General features: G+C 40.5%; 1 protein-coding gene across 1 annotated transcript; it reads right to left on the bottom strand.

The window, feature by feature from the left end:
- Positions 1 to 6578: 6578 nt before the first annotated feature.
- LOC118836625 (olfactory receptor 51E2-like) lies at positions 6579 to 7540 on the bottom strand. The gene is given in 2 exon segments (XM_036743864.1): positions 6579 to 6685; positions 6688 to 7540. Coding segments are annotated over 2 exon segments (957 nt in total). The 5' UTR covers positions 7538 to 7540.
- Between the last annotated feature and the right edge of the window lie 11399 nt (positions 7541 to 18939).

The raw sequence follows: 18939 nt of genomic DNA, 5'->3' as shown, positions 1-18939 counted from the left end.
GTCCCTTTCTATTTTCCACTTTTCATATACTCTACTCCCAGGTACTCCAAGATCTAGTGATACTGATCTTCTTTCTAGTCCTTTCACTTGACCCTCCGTCCCCAGACTCCATGTCTCCGCTGCAGAAAGGTAATCCAGTATATAGAGTGCTGAGCCTAGAGGCAGGAAAAGCTGCATTCAAAATTGGCCTTTAACATTACTAGCTGTCTTATCTTGAATAAGTCACTTAACCTGTCTGCCTCAATGTCCTCAAGTATTAAATGTGGATAATACTAGCACCTACTTCCCAAGGTTGTTGTGAAGATCAAATGAAATATTTGCAAAATACTTAGTACAATGCCTGGCACACTACAGGAGCTCAACAAATGCTTAGCTCCTTCAAGTACCCCTTTTTGATGCCTGTTCCTCATGTCTAGAAAGCTCTTTCTACTCCCCTGTGCCTCAACTTCCCTTGCTTTGTTCAACTCAAATCCTACCTTCTGCCACAGACATTTTCAGTGCCTCTCCCCTCCTGCTTGTGCCTTCCTTGTGAGATTGCTTTACATTTACGTTCTACATGTCATATATGTCGTCTTTCTCCTTAGAGTGTGAGCTCTTGGAAGGCAGGGACAGAGTGAGAGAGAGAGACAGAGACAGAGTGAGAGAGAGAGAAAGAGAATGAGAGACAGAGAAAGAGAGACAGAGACAGAGAAAGAAAGAGAGAAAGAGAAGACCAAAGAGACAGATAGAGAGGAGACACAGAGACACAGAGAGAGACAGAGAGATAAAGAGAGACAGTGACACACAGAGAGAGGAGAAACAGAGAGAGACAGAGACACAGAGAGACAGAAAGATGGAACTCACTACAAATACCCAAATAATTATATTTTGGGACCACTGAGATAATCAAACCCAGAACAGCTGCCTCAGCATATTCCTTTCACTTATTCAAAAAGCTTCTATTCAACTCTGAACTCTGTTTTTCTCTTCTGCCAGGAGTCTGGCTGCAAGGTGGTCCAGTGGATAGAGCACTGAACCTGGAATCAGTAAGACCTGTGTTCAAATTCTGCCTTAGATGCTTACTACCTGTATGACCCTGGGCAACTCACTTAACCTCTCTCAGCCTCAGTTTCCTCATATATAAAATGGGAATAATAGCACCTATCTCTCAGTGTGATTATGAACATAAAATCAGGTGATATTTGTAAACCTTAAAGCACAATATAATAATGGCTAATATATATAGTGCTTACTAAGTGCCAAGCACCATGCTAAATGATTTAGAAATATTATCTCACTTGATCATCACAGTAAGCCTGGGAGGCAGGTCCTATTATTATCTCCATTTTACAGATGAGAAAGTTGAATCAGATTTGACTCCGGGTCAAATAGCTAGTACGTATCTGAGGGCATATTTGAACTTAGTCCTTCTAACTTCAGGCCTAGTGCCCTATCCACTCTGCCACCTAGATGCCCTAGGTATTATTATTAATGCTAACTATCTTGTTATTTAGAGCACGTGGCCAAATTCATGGGTTCCTGGTATGGAAAGGGCTTTGGTGCCCTCAAGACATGGGGTATTGAGAAGACATGAATATGAATGCTTCCCTTTGGGGAAAGTTTTGAAAAGGATATAGGAAGGAGAGCATGGTATTAATGTCTTGGAGATGGCTGAGTCCCACTGAAATAGTTAATTATAGGGAGACTTTCAGGGATCTCATACTCTTATTTCCTCACTCTTTTAATTAAAAAGGTTTACAGTGACCCACCCTTAAACGATGAAGTTAAAAAGATTACTTTTTCAAGATGAGAGAGATTTTAGAAGACATTAAAATGCCTCCTAGGGCTTCTTATTTTTAAATAAGTTTTAATAACAACTTTTAGTAATAACTCAGAAATCTTTGAATCCCTGCTTGGGGTATGGTGAAAAGATTGGAAACAAAAATATTTGTATCTGTTTCCAGATCTGCTACTTACCACCTATGTGACCTTGGACAATTCCTTTTCTTCATCTGTAAAATGACAGTAAATATCAAAGGTTCTTTTCAACTACAAATCTTATGATCCTCTCAGCTCAGTGGGCTTAAGGATTGATTGCAGTGATATCTTTTCTCTCTTTGGCAATGCGTTCTCCCGTAGTGTCTCCAGCTCAAGTTAAATCTGTGTCAAGAAAAGGGCCTGTGTCTTTTTCTCCACACTCCATATCTGCCCCTCCTTTACAAACTCTGCCTTCCCATAACCCTTGGGACTTTGACTTCTTGAAATGTAATGGTAAGACCCCTGAAACTTTGCCTCTTAGGATAGAACAATTCTTCTGTCCCACAGGGAATGGGAATAAGGAAGGTTGGGGGTTTGGGTTTTCCTGTTTTGTTTTTGTTTTTTTGTTGCCATCCAAACAGGCTTGAATTCAGTGTTGATAGCAGGTACCAGCCTTATACTTAGTCTAAAGGTTGCATTATATGGGTCTGTCCACAAAAATCTCCCAATTATCCTGCCACTGCATATGAAATTCCACCAATAAATGTTCATTTCTTTAGTTGATAGTCTTCCTCCTCATTTTTGAGAGATTTCTTTTAAAATAAAAATAACTCTGGGAGATAGGATCATACTTTTAATTCTTTACTCATAGCTTTTGAGTGTTTAGTTACATTCTCATTCTCTTTTCATAGGATCCTGGGCTATTAGAGATGATCAGCCTCATCATTTTGTATACACAAAAGGAGAAGCTGAGGCTGAGAAAGGGGAAGTGATTTTTTCCTTGTCACATAAGTTAGTGATATATTTTCCAATGAAGTGAAGTAAATGACAGCAAAGTTGAGAGGGGTCAGAAGTGAGGTAAATGAGAGCAAAGCTGAGAGAGGTCAGAAGGATGGAGGGACACAGAAAAGAAGTTGGATGGGTGACAAAGATGACAAACTTCCCCAGATGATGAATTTTGAAAGAAGGTGGCGCTGGAGTATTAAGATATTTGAGAAGTGAGGGGATTAAAAGAACGGTGTCTTCATAAAATTCCTTTGGTCATAAACTGAGAACTTGGCAAAGAACATTAGAGCCAGAGGAATTTTGGTGGTCATCTACTCCAACCTCTCAGTTTTCATAGGTCATTAGGTTTAGTGATTCAATTTCTTAACTGTACAACTCCATCTTTATGTCTAACATGATTCTTTATTGATGCAATATACAAGAATTTTCTTGTTCCAACTTCACATATGGAGATGGGGAACAGCAATATAGTCATCAAACTTTATTAGAATCCACAATTTAGTTTCCTTTATTAAGGGACTGAATGATCCCAAAGTCATCACATCTATTCTAGGATCTTTGTCTAGGTCACTTCAAACCCATGAGGCTCTACCCTGCAGGAAAAGGGCATTCTTGGGCACCTTCATGGCTCTGCTACAGGCTTGAATAAGGCTGGGTGAGTTCTGAGTTAACTGAACAGTCAATCTATAGAAACTGAAAATCTTTTGGTTTGAGAGGGAGTCATATGATAGCAATGATGATCAGTGATAATGAAGAGAGTCACTCACATTGACATAACTCTTAAATTTAACAAAGTGCTTTTCTTACAACAGTTCTATGACGTAATTATCTAATATTTCCCTTATTTTATAGATGACGTAACTGAGGCTTAAAGATATTCAATGACTTTACAGAAGAACCTAAGAGTGGGAAGGAATCTCAGTGCTTATCTAGCTCACCCTGTTCCAGAACTGGAATTTCCTTTATAATGTCCCTTAAAGAAGAGTAGCCCAGGCTTTCTTTCTTTGAAGGCCATTAGGTATGGAGAATACACTATCTTATGAGTCAAACCCTTTCCAATTTGGTACAGTTCTAACTGTTATGAAAAAAGGTTTTTATAATCAAGCAGAATCCTGCATTTCTACAAATTCCACCCACTGCTACTACTTTCTACCAGTAGAATAAAGGAGAATTCAATTTAATTCAGGAAGTATTTATTAAGTGTCTAATATTTGCAAGGATTTGCATTAGACACTGGGGAGAGAACAAAGATGACAATGATAGAGTTTGAGCTGCCGAAGAACTCAGAGGTCATCTAGGCCCATAAACTCAAAAGATACTGAGGTCCAAAGAAGTTTAATAACTTGCCCACATACACCCAGGGATCTAGTGACAGAGCCAGGATGAGAACCAAGATTATCTGACTCAAACTCTATTATTCTTTCCACTGTAGCATGCATGCATGCATGCATAACTCCAGGACAAAATGAAAGTCCCAAAAGAAAAGTAACTCTTGTGCTCAAGAATCTTATATTCTATAGACAAGTCTAATTTCTCTTCTGAAAACCCCCTCCTATAATTGAATATGACTATTCCCCCTTAATGAAAGGAATTCCAATACAGATCATACAATAGCATATTTAGATCTAGAAGAGACCTTTTGGTAAGGTTATTTCAGTTGTTTCGGTCATGTCTGACCCTTCATAAACCCATTTGTGGTTTTCTTGGCAGAGATACTAGAGTATTTTGCCATTTCTTTCTCCAGCTCATTTTACAGCTGATGAAACCGTGGCAAACAGGCTCATGTGACTTATGCAGGGTCTCATAGATAGTAAGTATCTGAAGCTAGATTTGAACTCAGGTCTTCCTGATTCCAGGCCTGCCGCTCTATCCATTGTGCCATGTAGCTCCCCCAAAGGGATCTTAGAGGACATCAGTTCCAACGTGATCATTTTACAAATGATAAAATTGAGGCATCCAAAGACTGAATGACCAGTCCAAGATCAGAAAATTATCAAGTGTCTAAGGCGGGATTCCTACTATAACATCTTCCTGTTTTCAAGGGAAAATTGTTAAAGTTTAGGGGTACTGGGAGCGTGAAATAGTGACCTGTGGGTCCTACCTAAATGAATTTGACCCAAGATTTCTTTCAGCCAAAGAATAAGAAAATTATTTAAAATCTACCATATTGGCCAGACTCTTAAGAAATCTCAGCATTGGCTAGACTCTTAAAGAATTTCAGCACCTTCATGGAAACAAAATTGGTCTTAGATAGAGAAAGACTGTGGGAGGGCTTTAGGGTTGGCCAACAAGTCTCAGGTGACTAGACTAAGGGTTCAGAGAGGGTCTCTGATGGGAGTGATGTTTCAACAATTCGGCTAGCAGCTGTTGTAGGGGTGAAAGACCAATAGAAGCCCAACAACAAGAACACTACCAGCATGAATTCTTTTGATCTGCTTTACTGAGGAAAGTTGCTTTAGGGGGTTAACAATCTCATTTCAATCCAACATGAAAATATCATTCACTTAGTTCAGGAGAAAAGCCAGCAACCTGAACTTCAGAGAAAATACAAATTACAAACATACATTTATAAACAGACCAAATACAATTCATAGTTACCAAGAAACCATCAACATCTGAATTCATCAGGGAGGCTCTCAGAGTGGCTGCCCAGAGTCCAGTGCCTCCAGGAGTGAAAGCCTCAAGCAAATAGCTCTGTTCCCTCTTTTTATACACTCTTTAGCAATCATCAAACATCATCTGAGAGACCAGAACTCAGGTTCCTACTATTGGCTCTGGTCTTAGCAATTCCTCTTAGGACCCTCAGGGCTTCACACCCACATAGGCTTAGGACTTAGTAGATGGGGTTTGGGCTCAATCAATTACACTTAATTAATCTATCATTCTAAAACACATAGGCTTAGGACTTAGTAGATGGGGTTGAGACTCAATCAACTACACTTAATTCATCTATCATTCTAAAACAGTAAAAAAAAAAAGGTCTAACTTAATTGATATTATAAGTGACCATTAGCTGGGGTGACTAGAGGTCAGATACTAGGAACCAACAGAAAGTGATATTGATAGGTTCAAGGGTGGAAAGTAGCTGGAGGTAAACTTGAGGTAACAGATAATGGAGGGCAAGTTTAGGTTAAGTGTAACAGAGATTTGGGCATAGCCACAATGAAAAGCTTATGATAGCATGGCCAGATCAAGTGGGAAGATTCAAGGAGAGTTCGAGGTGGGATTTTCCAGGGCCTACAGACAAATGGAACTCAAATTCTTTTTGGGCTAAGGGGCAAAGGTCTTGGCTTGGGCCTATACCCTGTCATTACCACTATCAGCTCTAGGGAGGTCATGCTGCCTCCTGAATCACGAAATCAAAGAACTTCTGAAGCACTGACTTCAGTATTTCTATATTGTTTTTAGGTTCTTCTTCTAGAGTCATAGAGTAATGACATATAATATCATGTAAATGGCACAACTCTCTTAATGGGAAGGGAGTACAAACAATATTGTGCATCCCCATTTCAGAGGAGAGATACATGAAATACAGAATATAATTTTCTCATGATCACATGATTTAAATCCAGAAGACACCTCAGTGCTTATCTAGCCCAACCCTCCCATTTCACAGAAGACCCAAGGTTACATGGGTAGTTATTAAACTATTCAGGTAGTTATAGATGCTGGATTTGAAACCAGGTTCTGTGATACCAGAGCTAGTGCTCTTTCCAATGTACTATTCTGACAGTTCTGATGCACTTATGAACATGGAAATGCATTAAAAGGTCGATAATTTCTAGGTGATTGAGAGGAAGCCACCATGGGGACATAGGATCTCAGCCTGAAAGGTGTCAGTGGCTCCCAACAGCCTGATGCTCCTTGTCACAGGTGATCTTGAACATGGCCACCACACGGGAGCGAATCTGTTTGGTCTTGGCAGCATAGATGATGGGATTGATGGTGGCACCATTAGGTAGACATTACCCATGAGCACATGTACAATGGGGTTGAGGCTGTTCCCAAAGCGGTGTGCCACAGATAGGCCAATTAGTGGCACATAAAATGTTAGAACCACAACAATGTGTGAGACACATGTTCCAAAGGCCCTTGCCCTTTCTGTCCAAGATGGCAGCTGTAGCACAGTACATATGATCAGGAGGTAAGACAGAGAGATGAGCACAGCATCAACACCCATAACCAGCAGGATGGCAATGAGCCCGCAAACCACATTGGGCATGGTATCAGCATGGGCCAGCTTCATCACGTCTTGGTGCACACAATAGGAATGGGTAAGGATGTTTGAGCCACAGAAGCGAAGCCTCTTGAGGAGCAGTGGAAATGGGAAGAAAAAAAGGGCACCCTGAACCACAGCTACAAGGCCTATCTGAGCTGTGACAGTGTTGGTTAAGATTGCTGCATGCCGAAGAGGCTGGCAGACAGATATGTAATGGTCAAAGGCCATGGCCAGAAGGACAGTGGACTCAGTGGCTGAAAGAGCACGGATAAAGTACATCTGGGTGAGGCACATATCAAAGGTGATCTCCTGAGAATTGAACCAGAATAGTGCAAGGATCTTGGGCATGGTGACAGTGGAGAGGGCCAGGTCAATAGCTGCCAACATGCAAAGGAAGATATACATGGGAGCATGTAGGCTATTTTCTGTTCTCACAATGAAAACCACTGTGCAGTTGCCCAGCACTGCTACAACATACATGGACAGAAAAGGGAAGGCTACCCAGAACTGGGCAGTTTCCAGTGCTGGGAGGCCTACAAGAATGAAGGTGGTGTGGGTGAAGTTGCAGGGATTCATGGTTGGTAGTAAGAGACAGAGCCTGAAGAAGGGGGTCAGGTTATAGCACCTGTTAGAGACCAAAGGAAATAGTTATATAGAGCAGACCCAGCTGCCTCTTTCTAGTGCTCCTCCATCACTTTCTTATAATCTGTACTATTCTTCCTCTATGATCCTAGAACACCAGGACTATGTCATTGAGAATAGTGTCAGATGAACTGATTCTTACTGAGACGTGGACCTAATGTATTCTCTTCCCATAGTCATTTTTGTTTTGAATTGTGGCTCAGAGAAAGAAATGCTTACCTCAAAGGAAAGAACCTCTAACGGATCAATTTTTGGAACTGGAGCACTTGGGTAAAGGAGAGAATTTAAGGTATGGATATGATCTGGTAATTTTGCAGACTGGCTTCTGCTTATTATGCTGGTGTTTGGAGTATACCTTGCCCTCTATGTATCAACAAAAGCACACCACTACCATTTGCCTTGGGTTGAGATACTGAATGGAAAGTGTACCTGTGAGAATTCCTAGAGAACAAGGGCTGTTAAAGTGGCAGTTACATCTTGTATGTAATCCTGGAGGGAAGGTTCTGTTCAAATTTCAAACACTTACCATTCTCATGGCTTCTATCCAATTGAGAGACTGATTATGGACTTCATAAACAATTACAGCATGCTCCTATCTGGTCTCCCTGTCTCTAATTTATCATGGAAGCCACGGCCAGATTCATCTTCTTAAAGAAGGGTTTGATCCTATTACTCTTATTTAAACATATCTTTGGGAAGCAATCTACAAAATGAGGTCCAAATTCCTGAGCCTCAGAAAAGACTCATTACTCATCCCAAGTCCCTCATTCATTCATTCATTCATTCATCCAAGAATGATTTCCATGCTTATCTTCCACTATTCTCCTACATATTCTCTATTCTCCAAGCACATTGCCACTTCCTGTAGTGGAAAGAATATTGGCTTTAGAATCAAAAAGATTTAGATCATAATCTTGGCTCTGTTCCTCACTCATTGTGTGACTCTAGTCACTCAGTTCTCTCTTGGAAAAGAAAGGACTTTGCCTATATGTTTTCTCATCTATCTTTAAGCTCAAAATCCCATAATTCTACTTAGGTTCCCCAAACTCATGCAATATGTTCCTATTTCTCTGCTTTTTTCTTATGATAACTGTGTCTCTTCACCCATCTCCCTCCTGCTTCTCTGCTTTCTGAAATCTTAACCATCCTCCCAGCTCCAATTCAGATGCCACCTCCCTCACAATCTCCTTCCCAGTCAATCATATATTCTCTCTCGCCTCACTCTACATTTGTTTACAGCTTTCACATGGTGCTTACCACACTGGTCCAGGGATCAAGACCTGCACTAGGGAGGGGAAGGCAGGGCTTTGACTCAGGGGTGCTACCTTCTACTTTACTTGTAGCCACAGAAAATTTAGCTAATATCATTACATGGAAAAACATCTAGAATATTGCTTTCTTAGTTCTCCAACCACTTGTTTAAGGAAAATGAGTTTCTTGCTTCTTAGCCCTAATTTTTTCTGATCTGTATATATTTTTTTCTTTATTTTTTTTTCTTTATTTATTTTTAGTTTACCACACTCGGTTCTACATAGTTTTGAGTTCCAGTTTTTCTCCCCTCCCTCCCCCCTCCCTCCCCAAGACGGCATGAAGTCTCATATAACTGTCATGTATAACTTCGCATTGAATTAATTTATGCTCTAGTCAAGTCGTGGAGAAGAATTTTGACCAATGGAATGAATCATGAGAAAGAAGAAACAGAACCAAAAAACAAAACAAAACAAAACAAAAAAAAAAAACCCCAAAAACAAAAACAAAAGGAAGCAGAAAAGGCGAGCATGTAGTGTGCCTCAGTCTGTATTCAAACTTCGCAGTTCTTTCTCTGAATGAAGATAGCATTCTCCATCGTGAGTCCCCTGGAGTTGTCCTTGCCCCTTTAGGTTGCTGAGAGAAGCGCAGTATGTCAGGGTTGGTCCTCACGGAATCCACATATCTGTGGCTGTGCACAACGTTCTCCTGGCTCTGCTCCGCTCACTCAGCATTATGTCGTGTAGGTTTTTCCAGGTTGTTATGAAGTCTGCATCATCCCCATTTCTTATGGCACAATAGTATTCCATCACCTTCATATACCACAGCTTGTTCAGCCATTCCCCAATTGATGGGCATCCCTTTGCTTTCCATTCTTGGCTACCACAAAGAGAGCTGCTATAAATATTCTTGTACATATGGGTCCTTTTCCCGCTTGCGTGATTTCTTTGGGATACAACCCTAGAAGTGGTATTACTGGGTCAAAGGGTATGAACATTTCTATAGCCCTTTGGGCATAGTTCCACACCGCCCTCCAAAATGGCTGGATCAGCTCGCAACTCCACCAGCAATGCAACAATGTTCCAATTTCCCCACATCCTTTCCAGCATTTATCATTCTCCTGATTTGTTATTTTAGCCAATCTGACAGGAGAGATGTGGTATCTAAGAGTTGTTTTGATTTGCATTTCTCTAATCAGCAGCGATCCAGAGCATTTTTCCATATGCCTGTAGATAGCTTTAATTTCTGATCTGTATATTTAAGACTGTTTTCTGGAGGACCCTGACCTAGAAGCACAATAAAAAATCTTTAAAAAATCCCTTTACATTCAAATCTCGTGGTCAATTTTTTGGGGAGGTAAGTCCTTCAAAAAATAATTGAAATCTGATTCACATTTAAATATTAGGTCAGGGTCAATGTTTGCAACCCCATTTACCTTGTGAACTAGGCTCAGGAGAAGGTCATCTGAGGTATCAAAGCCTTTCATCTGGGTTCCTGCTCCAGAAGTAAGCAAACAAGAAAATGTTTTCCTTCCAATTTCCAACTCAGGCTGAGGGGCAATTTTTGAAACATTGGGAAAAACTTTAGTGTCTGCTATTTGCCCACAAAAACTCCAATAAATGGGGATGAAGGATGGAGAGGGACGTTGTCACAGCAACGTTGATGGGTGTGAAAGTACTGAAAGTAAAGATTGAGGGCAAAAATTGAGAAGCACATTTTCCCACTTGTCACGAATTCCCTTCCCCATCATCCTATCAATTCCACAACCTCTCATTTGCCTTGGCCTGTCAGCCTGGCTGCTCTCTCTTCAGATGCCAGTTCTCACTACATTTCTGAGTCCAAACAGATGACCCTTCCTGCATCACAAGAAATGGTGCCTTCTCACTCTACTTTTTATGTGAATCCTTGGCCCTAAACTGCTCTCTTCCTAGGTAGATAATAGTCTCTTGATTCCTCCCTAGATTTCCTGCTATTCTTCATCCCACTCCCAGAATTCCTAGCTATAGATCTATTCGTATTACCATCATTTAATATTGTGTGTGAGCCTTTAAGGAAATATATTTCCAGTCCTTAATTCATGGAGTTGTAGTGTATCCAATATACTATTTATGGTGCTAGGAGTGTTAACAGTCTACAAAATCTGGAGTTTTATGTTCCAGTCATGCTTTCTTCTGACCTAGATAGATGGGAGACAAGCCCCTTAGATGTGAAGAAGAGAGATTAAAATGTATATGCTTATCATTTGTCATATATGGTTGGGGACCCTGCCAATCTTCCTTACTGCCAGTGGTGGTGCCATCTGAAGGGGATGCAATTTTGGAGACCAGGTTGAAAAGTGGGGAAGATTAGAGAATCAGGAGACATGAAAGAGAAAGCTGAGGCTCCTGAGATTTTAGCTAAAGGTTTTCCAGCTTGTATTTGGGCTCTGAACATCAATAAATCAATTCATAAGCTTTTAGTAAGCACCTATAATGTGCCAGGGCCTTTGTTAAGTGGTGAAGATACAAATAAACCATTGAAACAATCTGTTCTGCCCTAGAGCTAACATTCTATAAGTAGAAATAAAAGGTAAACATACCATCTACACAAAATGTAATGCATTAGTTTATTTTTGTTTCTTATTGGACACTATCCTTTTGAAATTGTTGTGTAGGTAATTGGCATAAGGTGGGGAGATAGAGGGCCCCATTAGCCAAGAAGGGCCAGAGAGAAGCTTTTAGTTTAGAGAATCAAACCAGGCACTGCAGGTTTAGGTTTAGGGGAAACAAATACAGAAACAAAAATGGTTATGTCAAAAAATTGGCATGTTGGGAAACCTAGAAAACAAGATGTCTTGTTGGGATTGCATCTTTGCAGTGTCTGCATATGACCTTATAAGAATGTATGCTTTTTATGGGGAGGAGGGATAACTAATTATTCTCTGTATATTAGTATCTGTGTAGCATAGGCACTAAGAAGATATTTGTTGAATTAATCTGAAATGAATCTATCCTCCTATTAAGAATTCTTTTCCTCCTGGTCCTAATTGCCTTATCTTTTCTACTGTTATACTTTGATCATCTAGTGCCTTGATGCTCTTCTACAGATGCATGGGGCAGATAGCTGGAGTAGTGAATAGAGTGCCAGACCTGAAGTCAGAAAGACTCATGTTCCTGAGTTCAAATCTGGCTGAAAACACTTATTATCTCCGTAATCCTGGGTGAGTCACACAACCCTGTTTGCCTCAGGTCCTCATCTGTAAAATAAGCTGGAGAAGGAAATGGCAAAATACTCCAGTGTTTCTACCAAGAAAACGCCCATTGGGGTCTGAAGGAATCTGACATGACTGAAATAGCTGAACAACAGAGTTGGATGAAGCCTCAGTGACCCACTTCAGTCCTTTTCACTTTGTTTCTTCCAGTAGCGATGGAAGGACAAGGGCAAATGTCTGCTCTTCCTGTTGTCACCAGGAAAGTAGAAGACACTTAGGTTTTTGCTTCTAGACAAGAATGGTTTACAACATTACTACCCTATCTTCTCATATATATTCCTCAAGGCATTTTTCCTTTTTTGCCCCTATCCCTAAATGATTTAACCATAGAAATGTTTTCCTCTGGCCTCCTCAAAATCTATTGTTCTCTTTAGCTTTCTGGCTAGTGGTCTCTGAGGTGCTGGGGGATTATTAGGTGAAGAATAGGGGCCCAGATATGGCTTCTATTCCCTGAGGCCTAAACAAGGGAAAACAAACTCTAGTACTCTCAAGGATTAAGGTTTGATAAGGAGCATACAGGCATTCCTGATGGGGAGCCCTTACTTATTAGGACAGGGGTAACAATTAGGATCACTTCTCACCTTTCAGTGGAGCTGCAGGGAACAGCTAACCTGGAAGTAGGAGAAGAAAAGAAATAAGCTTTGAAGGTCTCTTTCAGTGACAGGGCTCCACCATACATTTCCGTCCCCTTGTCTTTGAACTGCTGCTCTTAGAGATACTTTCTGTATATGTGTAGCTGCAGTGGGAGATCCTGTCATTTTTGCCTCAAAGAAGAAGGAGTGGAGATAAAATGAAGGATAATTAAAGAGACCTTGATTCTTGAGATGGGGGAACTTGAGTATTTGGAGAAGAAGGGTTCAGAGATGATAGTGAATTCTCAGGAACCATCCCTGGAACCAGAGCCAGAAGGGCCCTTAGTGATCATCCAGTTTGAATACCCCACATCCCCCAACCCCACAGATGTCCCATCCCCAGCCAAGTGAAAGGCAGTGTGGTAGAGTGGATGGAGTGATGCACCTGGAAAGACATAGATTTCAAAACCTGTGTAAGGCATTTATTTGCTGTGTAACCATGCAAACTGTTGACCCTCTCAGCCTGAATTTGTTCATCTGTAAACTGAGTATAATATCACCTATCTGACAGGGCTATTGTGAGCATAAAATATTGGATGTAAGGCACTTTTGTAAACCTTAAAGTACCATGTAAATGTAAGCTATTATTAGTTCACATTTGCCCCAGCATGTTCTAGTCAACTGATAATAATTAATTAGCATTACTAATAATTACAATAATACTATTAGCAGAGTACCTGGGATATAGGAGGCACTTACTAAATATTTATTAATTGGTTGATTCCTAACAATAGCACTAAAGATGATGATAACAACCTGTGTGAATATACATCTGTGCACTTTACAAATATTACATTATTTTTTCCTCACAACGAACCTAGGGGTAGGTGCTATTTTTATCCCTATTTTACTAATAAGGAAAGTGAGGTAGTTACAGTTTAAGTGACTTGCTCAAGGTCACACAGCTGATAAATATTGAGGCTTGATTGGATGTCAGGTGTTCCTGACTGGGCACCCCAGCACTCTATCCACTTCTCCACCTACTGACGTATTCTTATTGCTACATTTCTGCTATTAGCTAGGTAGCATTTGAACAGGACTTTAAAAGTTTCCAAAACACTTTAGAAATATAATCTCTTTTGATCCTAACAACCACTCTGGGATGCAAGTATACCTAGTAACCCCAGTTTACAGAATAAGCAACTGACTTGGAGGAAATAAAACTGAGTCTGGAATCAGAAGATCTGGGTTCAAATAACACCATTGACACATAACTGGGTGACACTGCACATGTTATTTAACTGGCCCAGTTCTCAAATTCCTTTATTGTCAAATGAGGGCATTGAACTAGATGGTCTCTGAAGTACCATATAGCTCTGTATATATGATCCTAGGAGCCAAGGGATTGAGCACTTATCTTCTGACTCTAACTGCAGTGATCTTTTCACTGTTTATAAATTCTCTCTCTTTGTTCCTGTCCCTTAGGCCAATATCCTTCCCCATATCTCATTCCCCACTTTTGTGACTGTCCCTCAATCTGAACAAACCTGTCCTCCTCAGCCCTGAGGAGGAGGGGGCTACTATACATCATCACAGTCTTCACTTAGAGCAGGGAAGGTTCTCTGCCTCTCAATCTCTTCCCAGTCTATTGCCTGAGTCCTGGAATCCCTTCTCCAAGGTGGAGTCTTTTATTCCTTAAGGACTCATGGGGATCACATTACAAATCCCAGGAAGTTGGGGCATAGCAATTTAAGAATCTAATTCCCTCTGAGGCACAAGTGATTGATACCAAACTCAGTACTAAGAATAGTTTGGTTTGGAGGAGGGGAAGAGAGAAATAACATGATGAAATGGAGTGTCTGTAGTCGGGACAAAGGCATTTATGGATTAGGAGGAGTGTAGAAGGCAGCCTAGTATGTTATAAAAATAACCATGAATTTGGAGTCAAAAAACACTGAAGGCATGGTACACTGTCTCTGGAATAATAAGATTTTGCTTCAGATCTTTTCTCTGATTCTTAGCTGTTTGACCTTGGGTAAGGTAATCAACCTCCCTGGATCTCAATTTCTTCATTTGCAATATTAAGATGATTGGACAAGATGGTTTCTGAGGTCCTTGTAGTGTCAGAGCTCTGATCCTGCAATTTTGAGACAGACCTGAGTTTAAACATTGGCTCTGCTAATTACTATCTTGTGATTTGGGGTAAATCATTTAATCTCTCTTGGCCTCAGTTTCTTCACTTAAAAATTTGAAAGTACCCTCCTCCTTTAAAAACTGTGATTCTAAAAAGGCACAGAGCCAGCTGAGAACATCACCATCCTTTCTTTTTCATCAGGCAAATATCTAGCACCATTACAGAATCCATATGGACAAGTCCCTTAAGTACCTTACAGCTTTCACACCATCACTCTGAGAGACTTAAATCCACAAAGTAGTTCATGAAATCTGGTCTTTTCGTCTTTTCCCTAGAATAAAGGCCTATATCTTCTCTATTTCTCTTACTTTGGGGCAATTTTCTATCCTGATTCCCAGCCCCCATTCTGCCATTGCCCCTCAGCATCTCTCTATGGAGAATGACTCTTAAACCAAGACACCCTGCCATCCACTTTACTCCTTACTTTTTAAATCCAAAGCAATCCCTCCCTGAGTTTCTGCCAACTTCTTGTCCTATAGCTCCCAGCTCAGCTACCAACCCATCCTAACTACAGCTGCTCTATTCCTCCTCTCCCCATTCCCTGGGACCATACCAGACTAGTATATATGAGATACCATTCTCTCTCAACCTCCCACATTCCTGCCTACCATGATGAATGCAAGTCCAATCCTGGCTTCCCTTCAGTTACTCCTGGAGCCCCATTCCATTTGGGATACTGAGAGATTCAATGTGCTATCCCTGCCCTCTGCTACCAACCAGGACTGGCTCACTCACCAAGAGAGCAGCACACACCAGCCATTCATGAGGAGAGCAATCTGGTTCACCATGTCTGTCTCCAGTTTTCTTATGACACTGCCAAGAAATCCTCATGGGGTTTGGGGAGAGGAGGGATATTGCTAAAAATACTGTGTGATGTGTGTATGTATTCCCAGATGACTGTGAAGGCAGAAAATACATTTCTATGCTAGTCTTCTTTGCACTCAGTAAACTGTCAGTCTCCTTTAACCTACAGGATTAAACCTTCACAGTGGCCCTTGCCTCAATCCACCCTACCTATTTAGCCTGGGATTCATTCATTCAACTAAACATCAAACAACATATTTTTGTTGAAAATCTACTCTATTCACAACCTTGCTTGGCACTGTGGTAGATTTAAAAAGAGGCAATTTCCTGCTGTTCTGAAGTTGAGTGTGTCACGAGAAACCAAGGCAGAAACACTTGAGAGGTCAAAGGCAGTTGAGGAGAAATTAGGAAAAGGAAGAGTGCCAAAGACAGGGAAATCCTTGGGAGTTATGTTAGGAAACATAACAAAATTCCTTAACATTTGTGGAGCCCTTGATCACCTAATCTCTCATTGACTCAGTCTTGAAGCAAGAGAAAAATGGGACAATAAGATTTTTATATCCATTTTTTTGGAAGGGGCTGATGAAATTAAATGAGGAATATAGTTACTCGGTGACAAATTTGGGATCAAAGCCGAGTTCCTGGTATTCGTAGTCTTCTCTTTTTTCAGTCATCAGACCAGGCCTACTCAGCAACACAAGATAGCAGATTTTCAGTTAGAAAGAAAGCCACTCAGAGGCTATCTAGTCCAACCAGTGCCCAAATTAAAATATTTTCTACAGTATTTCTGACACTTTGAACAAACTGAAATCCTTACTTTCCCCCCTTCTATCCCCTTCACCTACAACATATACACATACACAAATACAACACATTCCCATATCTGTTTGTGGCTATGATTTTTCCTGTCTGATATGTCTACCCTATCTGCTTCATCCCCCCAAATTCTACTGATCTTTTAAGGCCGAAGTCAGTCCCTGTCTCCTCTCTAATCTTCCCTGACAGTTCTATCCCAAACTACTCTTTCTCTTTCCTTGATCTACTATATCACATTGTTGCTATGCCATTGTTATGGATGTCTGGCCATAGTCAATCTATGATACATTGTGTTGAGTTGTTCTTTGTTTCCCTTCGCCCTCCCACATATACTTGTGCCCTATGATCCTTGGCGCTTTTCTTTTTGAATTGTTGATCCCTGGAGACATGGGGGAGAGAAAGACAGACAGATAGACACAGAGATAGAGACACACATAAAGACACATTGATATAGGTAGGGACAGGCTAAGAGAGAGATAGAAAGATAGAGACAGATATAAAGATAGAGGCAGAGATAGGCAGAGAGATGCAGAGAGAGCAATTAGCAAAGAGAGGCTGGGGAAAAAAGGATTTATAAACTTCTGAGCACATGAGGGGAAAATTATCCATCTTTTCTCACTGGGGGTCCAGGTGAACTGTCACTATAAAAAAATAAGTTCTAAATTGTAGAGATGCAGACACAATCTGTATGAAATGGTGTCCAAAATTGGCTTTCCCTCTTCCTTCATTATCCAGGGATTCAGATTTTTGTTGCTTACAAGAGAGCCACAGGAAATGTAGCAGGTGATTATGAACACAAGGGGAAAGGAAAAGATCGGAACCAGAACTGACCTGAAGATAAAGCCCCTGGAGGACAAAATTGAAGGCCAGCTATGAGAGTGGCATGAATCCTTAGCCCAAAATGATCTCGGAGACCAGGAGAAAATGAGAAGAAATGGTGAATCTCATAAAATCAGTAAGCTGGAGCAGATTGGGGGTGGGACTGATTTCTCCCACAGTATTTTCCATTCGTTTCTAATTGATGCAGCTAACTCTTTTTACTCCTTTCCCACAGCCATAGTTTCATGTGGTTGCGACTTCGTTCCTCTCTCCCTGTTCCATCTCCCCCCAACACACACATGCACACACACACACACACACACACACACACACACCACAACCACTACCACCACAAGAAATCCTGGGAAGAGAGTGGTTATTGGCAAAGGAGATGACTTAACGACTACGATTTTATATAGAAATGAGAAATATGTCTACTTTCAATTTATGTACAATAAACTATGAGATCACATTTTAAGTGTCTGAGTCCTGTGAAGGAAGGAAGGCATCAGCAGGGAAATATTTTGAGCAATATCCCATTTCATCCTTTAGATTTTTAAATTGACTAACAAGCATTTCCTGAGCATCTATACTATACACTTCTGGAAGAATGTGGAATTTTATTTTATGCTTTTAATATGTTTTTCATTGTTCCCCCAATTACACGTAAAGACAATTTTAACAATTTGCTTTTTTAAAAATTTGGAGGTCAGCAAGCAGATATAGGTTATGTACATGCAATCATGTAAAACACAGTTATATGTTAGGTTGTGAAAGAAGAAACAGGCCAAGAGAAAAGAATCACCCAGAAGGTAAAGAAAGTGAAAAAAGTACACTTCAATCAGCATTCAGACTCCATGAATTCTTTCTCTGTATGTGGGTAGAATTGTCTCAGATCATTATATTGTTGAGAGGATCTAAGTCTTTCATAGTCAATCATGGCATGATGATGCTGATTCTGTGTATAGTGTTCTTCTGGGTCTGCTCACTTCACTTTGCATCAGTTCATGTAAGCCTTTCCAGGCTTTTTCCCTTGAAGTTCCACCTGTTCCTGATTTCTTATAGGCCAATGCTTTATCTTTTATGATTTCAAGGGGATACAGACGTCATAGTGGTCTTGCTGGATCAAAGGGTATACACAATTGCCCTTTGGTCATAGTTCCAAAGTGCACTCCAGTAAGGTTGGAACAATTCTCTTCTCCAATAACAGGGCATTAATGTCCCAATTTTCCTACATCCTCTCCAACATTTATCATTTTCCTTTTCTGCCACATTAGCCAATCTCATAGGTGTGAAGTGATGCCTCAGAGTTGTTTGAATTTGCATTTTTTTGATCAAGAATAATTTGGAGCATTCTTCCAATATCATAGATAGCTTTGATTTCTTCATCTGAGAACTTCCTGTTCATAGCCTTTGACCTTTGATTGGGAAATGGTTTGTAATCTTCTTGATTTGATTCACTTCTCAATGTATTTGAGAAATGAGGCCTTTATCACAGGCACTTGTGCAAAGATAATTGCCCAGCTTTCTATTTCCTTCTAAACTTGGTTTCATTGATTATTTGTGCAAAACCTTTTTAATTTAATACGCTCGGTGTGACCGTGAGCAATTGATATTTTTCCAAGGGTTTAGA

This window comes from Trichosurus vulpecula, chromosome 2 (genome assembly GCF_011100635.1).
Source record: "Trichosurus vulpecula isolate mTriVul1 chromosome 2, mTriVul1.pri, whole genome shotgun sequence".
Lineage (NCBI taxonomy): Eukaryota > Metazoa > Chordata > Mammalia > Diprotodontia > Phalangeridae > Trichosurus > Trichosurus vulpecula.
Note: the sequence above shows the minus strand (reverse complement) of the source record. Positions and strands in the feature narration are given on the sequence as shown.